Source organism: Trypanosoma grayi, assembly GCF_000691245.1.
Source record: "Trypanosoma grayi strain ANR4 Tgr_679_V1, whole genome shotgun sequence".
Lineage (NCBI taxonomy): Eukaryota > Euglenozoa > Kinetoplastea > Trypanosomatida > Trypanosomatidae > Trypanosoma > Trypanosoma grayi.
In genome coordinates, this window is record NW_008826298.1 from 1,410 (window position 1) to 9,519 (window position 8,110).

Here is an 8,110-nt window from a genome sequence, read left to right on the forward strand (position 1 = left end):
GGGAGCCACTCGCAGCGGCGGCCGCGCACCTCCTGCTGGATGGAGCTCGCCTGCTTCGGCAGCTTCCCGAACGTGCCGTCGCTCTCTGGCTCGATGGTGCAGCAGCACGGCGACCTCCTCGCCTCCACGCGTGGCGCCGGTACGCCGGAACGAGTGATCCGCATCGAGTTTGAGCTCTTCGATGAGGAGTCGCCCAGGACGTGCGCCAACTTCCGCCACCTCTGTGCAGGGCAGTCGACGAGCCGGCAGGGGCAAACGTACGTCTTCCAGGGCCTCACGCCATGCTACCGCGGTACGTACTTCCACAAGATCATTCCGCGGCTCTGCGCGCAGGGCGGGGATCTCACGATGCGCGTTGCTGGCGGCGCCAACCACTTCTCTGCATTTGGCCGCGGCTGGTTCGCCGATGAGTACAAGCGGCGGTGCATCAACGAGGTTGGTCTGTTGCTCATGGCCAACAACGGGCCGAACAGCAATGGTTCGCAGTTCTTCATCACCACATCGGAAGCCCAGGAGAAGGCGCTCAATGGCCGTCACGTCTGCTTCGGGCGTATCGTGCGTGGGCTGGATGACTTCATGCAGGAGGTGGCACCGTACGGCGACATCAACGGCTACCCGTCGCGTTTTGTGGTTGTCGTCGATTGCGGCGTCGGCCCTCTGCCGGAGACGCTCGGCGCCACGGACAGCTGTGCGGAAGCGCAGTCCACACACGATGAGTCCCCGATAGCGGCGGTGAGGCAAGAGGAGGAGGAAGAGGGAGAGGCCGTAAAAACAGCAACAGAAGCCGAAGCTCTGGCGGAAAGGGTACCGGAACCGACAAGGGCAAAGGCAATGGCAAAGGCAAAACAAGCAATGATGGGTAGTGAGAGGAATTCCCTCCACGTCTCATTCAAGGAAGGGCACTAAGAGGATGTACAATCAGCTCTAGTTGTGTGGTGCGGCATATCTACATGGAGACACAGACACGAGGTGTAATGTAAAGAAAACAGTATGCGTCTTCTCTACAGGCTTGCCGTTATTGGGAAGGGAGACCTCCATTGGAATCTCTCTTCGGCATACCCATCTCTTCTTGTACTTCTCTTTGCTCTCTGTCGTGCTTTGTCGCACTCTTTCTATGTTTCATTTTTTCCTTTCATATATATATATATATATATGTGTGTGTGTGTGTGTTCATGCATTGCATATAGGTATAAGGCATCAAGGCTGCGAATAGACGAGTAAATACGACGGTGATTAGTCATGGACTTCACACTTGGTCCCAAGTCCAGTTGGGATGACCAGGGACTGTGGTTCACGCTGGTCGTCAACACCATTCTACTTGCAGCGCTCAGCTTCGCCAGCTTCACCCTTCTCGTCACACCAGTCCTGTGGCTGCGGCGTCTCTACCGCACCAACCACACCACAATAGTGGTGTCATCGCCAGGCAGAAGAAGAGAGTCTGATACAGAGGAAACGCCCCTCCGCGCCGCACATGTGGGACGTGCGCTGCCGTACCGCTCCTCACTCTTTTCTCTCCCAAGCTGGCGCTCCTGGCTGAGTGTCGAGGAGGATGTAGAGCACCTTGAGGGTGTTCTCCCACACACTGCGGCAACCCGCCCAATTGGTAATATCGGCGGTTGTGAAAACATGAGGGATGATGAGTCGTCCAGAGATTCGACATACAGTGCAACGAAGGGGGATTCAACCCCACCAGAGGCAACAGCAGCAAGAACGGCACGGGAGAAGGATGCTGGGAAGGAAAAGGACAGTGTGTTTGAGGAAGTAAGTCGTCCTTCAGGCAGCAGCGGTGGTCTATTGGAAGAGACATCTCGCGGCTCACGTAAGGCGCCTCTCGACCCGCAGGTTGCTCTCTACCTCGCCTTCCTAAAGCTCTTCGCAACAGTCTTCATAGTTGGTGGGTTTATTAACGTATGGATCTGCGCCGTCTCCGGCACCGATAACTACATCGAGCATTATATGGTTCGTCGCGATATTCATCATTGTCGTCGCTATTCAGACGACGACAAGACAGCATGCGTTGACAAGGCGCCGTTTTGTCAATACATTGAAGGTGCGGGGTGCTACCCAGTGGCGCTTAACGGCCTCTATGATCTTTCCGTTCAGAACATTGCCCCACGCAGTTGGCGTCTGTGGCTGGTGGGTGTGTTTGACTTGTGCTTTTGCACGGTCTACTTTGTGTCTGTGATATTCTTTCTGCACCACGTCGATGCATACATCAGGACGGTGATGCGCCTGCAGATGAAGCACGCGCTTGGTCACCGCGTGGCGGTTGTGCGTGGCCTCAAGGATAAGATCGTGTCAGAGTCTGAATTTCGACAACGCTACCTCGTGGAGAGCGCGTACTTCCCGCCCAGGCCGAGGCGGAACGGTGGTGGCGGCAGTGGTGATGGGGAAATGGACAATAATTGTAGGGGTGTTGATGATGACGATGATGATGACAGAGTGTACTATCAGTGCGACTGTACGGGACTGGGATGTCTCTTCTCGATTGTGGGCTTCAACTACTACAAGACCACGCGCTGGGACGCCGTCTTCACAAGAGATGGTAGTGTAAAGCAGCTGCTGTTTCCTCGCAAGCCGCCACACAGCATGTACAAGTACATGGAGCAAACAGAGAAGGCCATGGAGGCTCTACAGGAGGCGGTGGCAGATCAAAAGGCCTCTCTGCGGCGGCAGCGGCAGGAGCAAATGGAGCCGCAGGACGATGTGCTGATGATGCGCGCACCATTCCCGTCCTGCTGCACCATGGTACCAAGGATCGAGTACTGGAAGGAGGTGTTTCTCTTGCGGGCGTCAAAACTGAACAATTGCATCGATATTATCCCTGAGAGCGACAAGAAGGGATCTGCCTTTGTTGTTTTCGCCGATGCGCTGTCGGCGTACGAGTTTGTAAACTTATTTGAGTCCCTCAACGGCGTTATGTCGAGCACGCGTGCCACCATCGCTGGGCCACCGGACGATATCATTCACATCAATGTGACGGCAGACCGACACATGGGTTGGCTGCGCACCTTAGCGGTGGTGGCGGCCTTCACCGTGCTGCTCTTCTTCTGGTCTCTGCCTGTTGGGTTTCTCGGCTCCCTCGACAACATCTCGCGTGTGCCTGGAATTGGCGGAGCGCTCTACGATTTCTACATGCGCACACCAGAGACCATTCGCGGTATTCTGACGGCGTACCTCCCTGTTGTGGTGTTGGCGCTCTTCAACGTTGTACTGCCCTTTATTATACGCGGCTTTGTGGTGGGGATGGGCGCTGTCAACCGCGCCGAGCACGATGGCGGGGAACTGCACCTGCAGTATCTCTTCATGGTGCTCACTGGTGTCGTCTTCCAGGCGGCGCTGCAGGGTGGGCTCTTCCAGCTCGCCGACCTGATCGCCGACCCGACGAGCGAGGCGGTGATTAACTTCTTCGTCGCGCTTGTCAGTCCGCAGGGGGGCTACTGGTACGCCAAGGTCATCACCGCTGCGTGCGTGTCGACGTGGATTAACCTCGTCGACCCTGTTGCGCTGCTCATGGCGCTGCTGCGGCGGAAACTGGTGAGCGTGCAGCGCGTGTACGACAGTCTCTTCAATCCGTGTGTGTTTGAGTGGGCACAGCTCTACAGCTTTGACCTCACAATCCTCGCGATGGGGCTTCTCTTTCACATGACGGTGCCGCTCCTGGCGCTGTTCGTCGGGCTGTACTTTGTCGTGCGCTACATGACGCAGCGGTGCCGGCTGTACGACCGCTACCGCCCCACCATTCACCCGCTGCATGACTGCACCGTCTTCACCGCATCGGCGCAGGCGTTGCGGGCGGCAAGTTGGCTCTACTGCGCTGGCGGCATCGGCGGCGTGCTGTTCATGAGCCTGCGCGGCCACGTGGGCGGGGTTGTGCTCTGCTCCATCTCGCTGGCGGTGGGCATGCTGCTGCTCACGCATGTTCACATGGTGTCGCGGCGCTGGATCGCCTCACTCGCCAACGCGCGGCGGTTCCTCTCGGCGGAGTCGGTGCTGTGCACACAATACGGCACGTCTGGGTTGAGCGTGGGGCGCACCACAACACCAACAGGAGGGGTCGAGACGACGCCAGAGTCGCCGAATGTTGTGGAGGATGGAACGTCGTTGGAGCGCCTCACTAGAAGCCTCGTGCAGCCAAAGCGCAGGAGTAAATGTGACGACAGCGAGGCGTCCAGTACACCGCTGATGGAAGGCGGCGGCGGCGGCGGCAGCAGCAGCAACACGCCTCTGCAGCGCAGCATCACAAATTTTTACCGTAACATATTGGGCCCCACCACGGAACTGCTTCCGCGGGTTTCTAATATCAACTCACGTTACCAGCCGAAACATCAACAGCTGGTACACATTGACGCTGCGCAAGAGATTCAGCGCCTGGAGGCAACGGAGTTTGTAGTGGAGCGGTACTGGGACGGTGCATTTGAGGTGTTGCACGAGAGTGACGTGGTGGTGGGAGGCTCCCCTGTGGAGCAACTGCCGCAGCCACGGGAAGGTATGATTCTGTAATAGAGGAGGGGTGTTTCTAGGAAGAAGGGTGAGGATCAATGATGTCTGTGTGTGTGTGTGTGTGTGTGTGTCTATCTACCTATCTATCTATCTATCTCCATCTGTGTGTGTGTGTGTGTGTGTGCGATTCCGTTGTTGTTGCTGTTTGTTTGTTTGGTTGTTTCTTCTTTCAGCTGGGGAGGTGTCTTGTTTCGCTCTCCAAGTGCCACAGGAGCAGTTCGGCATTACATGCGAAGAGTGATGAGCAACTAATATAAAGGTTGCACACCGCAGTGCTGCTTCTCTCCACTATTGATTTTTAACGGCTTAACGCGCTCTCTCGTTCTCACTCTCTCACTCACACACACACACGCACACACTCTCACTCACTCACTCTCTCTCTCTCTCTCTGTGTGGCTGTGTGGCTGTGTGATTCATGACACTTTTTTTGCTCCTCACGCGCGCGCCTTCCTTTGCGCCTGGGAACGCACTTGTCGGCCTCCCCGCCCACTCGATCTCTCTCTGTCTCTCTCTGTGTGTCTCTCTCTGTGTCTCTCCGGCACCTGCTGTTGGCTCTGCGGGGGGCAGGTAAGCAAAGGAGAAAAGGGGAGAACCAAAGGAAAAAAAAAATCCAAAAAAAGAGACTGCGCCGTCCACTCAACATAGCGCTATAAGAAGAAAAGTATCCATACAGATATCAGAGGAGAGACGATAGGAAACGCAAGACGTTTGTTTTCTTCGCGTATTAAACAAACAAACAAACAAACAAACAAAAAGGACACGGAAAGGCGCAAGGACCGACGAGCCATCGCCATCACGACAATGCCCGTCATTTCTGCCGGTGTGGTGAACAAGCAAGGACAAATCATTCTCTCGCGGAACTTCAATGAGATATCGCGCATCCGCGTGGAGGGACTTCTCTCCGCCTTTCCGCGCCTGCTGGAGTCATCCGTCAACAAGCAGGTGACCTACATCGATGCGGGCGCGGTGCGCTACGTGTACCAGCCGCTGGAAGATCTCTTCCTCGTGCTCATCACGACAAAGAATAGCAACATTGTTGAGGACCTAGCCACACTGCACCTCATGGGCCGCCTCATCCCGGAGTACGTGGAGACCGTCTCTGAGGCGGCGCTAGAGGCCAAGGCATTTCAGGTGTTCTTCGCCCTCGACGAGGTCATCGTCGGCGGCAAGCGCGAGAACACAACGGTGGAGCAAATCAAGACCTACCTCGAGATGGAGTCGCATGAGGAGATGATGGTGCGGGAGGAGAAGCGGCTGCAGATGGAGCGCGCCAAGAAGGACGCGGCACGAAAGGCACACGAGCTACGCGACAAGCGGCGCAAGGGCATGAACCCGTACAGTGGCATCGGCTCCGATGACACTGGCTACGGAGGCACTGGTGGGCCAAATGTGCTGGGCGGCGCAGGCGTTGGCAGCTTCGGCGATGGCAACCGAAATCCCGTTGTGTTGCCGCGGCCGGCGGATGGGGCATCCGCAGCAGGGCTGACAGGAGCAGCAGCGTCCAGGCCGCCACGCGCGGGTGGCCTTACGCTTGGCCGCGCAAAGAAGGCGGACATCACGTCGCGGGTGTTGAAGGAGGCGGGGCTACCGCCGCCGCCGCCGTCAAGCACTGCCGCCGGTGCCGCCCAGACTGTTGGTGCGGCACCTGCAGTCACGGAGCACAAAGCGCACGACAGTGGCGTGGAGGGACTGCACATCATCGTGGAGGAGAAGATTAGCGCGCAGCTCAACCGCGATGGGGAAGGCGGCGAGGTGGACATCCGCGGTGAGCTGTCGGTGCTTGTTAGTGACCCGCAGCTGGCGAAGGTGAGGCTCCTGCTTGACCAAATGAGCAATGAGTTCTCGTTCCGCGCCCACGCGAAAGTCAACAAGGAGATGTTCGCGGAAGACCATGTGTTATCGATGCGCGACAGCAAGCCATTCCCGGTGCAGCAGCCGGTGACGATCCTGCGCTGGCGGCTGCAGAACACCGGCGGCGTGCGTGCACCCATCATCTTGTCATGCTGGCCCAGCACCGGTAGTGTGACGGTGGAATACGAGCTGGGCAACGCCAGCGCCGACGCCCTCCATGATGTGCACATCGCCATTCCGCTTCACGGCGCCACGGCAGCTGAAATGGAGCCGTCCGTCGGCACATGCAGCATCGCTAACGGCTGCGTGGTATGGTCGATTCCGACGATTGACGTACACAATAATGCGAGCGGGCATGTGGAAATTGGGCTCACCGACGGTGGCAAGGGCGCTGCGGATAATGTCTTCTTCCCCGTTGACGTGACGTTCACGTCGCATGCGTCGGCCGGGCAGGTGCGTGTGGTGGAGGCGATCGAGACTGACAGTGGGGCTCCTGTGCGGTTCAGTCAGGCGACGCACCTCGTGACGGAGGGCTACATTGTAGCGTAATGAATTGAACTGGGTGGTGGGAGAAATGTGTTGCTGCTGGGAGACATGTGCCGTATCCCGCATCGCATGACTTTCTTTTTCTCTTCTGCACTCGCTTAGGTTGCGTGTGTGTGTGTGTGTGTGTGTGTGCTCTGCTCTTTCTTGTGTGATTCGCTCTAGATGGCGCATGCACGCACGCTCCCTGTGTGTGTGAAATGGGGTGAGAGGGTGTCTCTGTGCCCCTGGTGCCTGGCTGCTTTCCTTGACAATTGTCCACACTTCTTCATGCTGCTGATATTCATGTTTCTTCTTCTTTCTCTTTCTATGTGTGAATCCTTCACGCTTTTGTGTGCGTCTGATGATGCCACCAATAACAGCAAGAAGGGGATTAGTCCATCGATCAGCACATATTCGCTATGGGACGCTTTAAGCCACTCGCAGTCAAGAAGAAGTACGCGAAGAAGCTGAATCAGAACCGCCCCGTGCCGTACTGGATCCGCCTCCGCACCGGAAACCGCATCAAGTGGAATGAGAAGCGCCGCCACTGGCGCCGCACGAAGCTGCACTACTAAGGTGTGGAAAGCGCTGGCACCCAGCAGGAGTCTTTGTGTGTCTGTCACACTTCTGGGACGATGTCAGACATCGAGGCATGATGAGGTTGTGGTGTGGTGTGTGAAGATGGGTCTCCATGCATGACTTGCTTGTGCTTTTCATTTCTTTGTCCGTGTGTCGCTGTTCGCTTGAACGTCACACACTAATTCCAAAAAGATATATTTATATATATATATATATATATGGCTTGTGGTGCCCCGATGGAAACACTTGTGTGCAGATGCGTATGTTTTGTTTCCCTCTCACGCTGTGGTCTCCTTCCCTGCTTTCCCTTCTCTGACGTCAGTTAGCGGCATCACAGCGGCAGCTGACCTCAAACGGCTCTGCACCGCGACGGCAGAAGCGGCCAACTTCACATGGACAACGTGCCCCCGTGCGTGGATGCGACGTCGGCGCCACCAGCCTCCCTCCACGCGCAGCTTCTACATCTGCTGCAGCAGCAGGTGGCCATCGAGGAAAGGCTCAGTGCGCAACGCGCCCTGATGCGGCGCATTACAGAGGGCTTCGCTGTCCTGCGCGAGTGGGCAGCGCACTCCGCCCAGTGTGACATCTCCCTGCATGATCTCCTCGTCGTGGCGACATACGGCAGCGGCCCTCGTCACACTGCAGTGGCAGG

At 57.0% G+C, this 8,110-nt stretch overlaps 3 protein-coding genes across 3 annotated transcripts; all 3 read left to right on the forward strand.

The window, feature by feature from the left end:
• Window positions 1-39: 39 nt before the first annotated feature.
• On the forward strand, window positions 40-906 carry DQ04_06791010 (cyclophilin; the record flags this gene model as incomplete). The annotated part of the gene is made up of 1 exon (XM_009314871.1): window positions 40-906. The coding sequence occupies one exon, from the start codon at window positions 40-42 to the stop codon at window positions 904-906; it is 867 nt and encodes a 288-aa protein (XP_009313146.1).
• Window positions 907-1,239: 333 nt separating this feature from the next.
• DQ04_06791020 (hypothetical protein) lies at window positions 1,240-4,503 on the forward strand (the record flags this gene model as incomplete). The annotated part of the gene is made up of 1 exon (XM_009314872.1): window positions 1,240-4,503. One exon carries the CDS (start codon window positions 1,240-1,242, stop codon window positions 4,501-4,503), a length of 3,264 nt encoding a protein of 1,087 aa, XP_009313147.1.
• An 801-nt stretch (window positions 4,504-5,304) lies between these two features.
• Window positions 5,305-6,903, forward strand: DQ04_06791030 (coatomer delta subunit; the record flags this gene model as incomplete). The annotated part of the gene is made up of 1 exon (XM_009314873.1): window positions 5,305-6,903. One exon carries the CDS (start codon window positions 5,305-5,307, stop codon window positions 6,901-6,903), a length of 1,599 nt encoding a protein of 532 aa, XP_009313148.1.
• Between the last annotated feature and the right edge of the window lie 1,207 nt (window positions 6,904-8,110).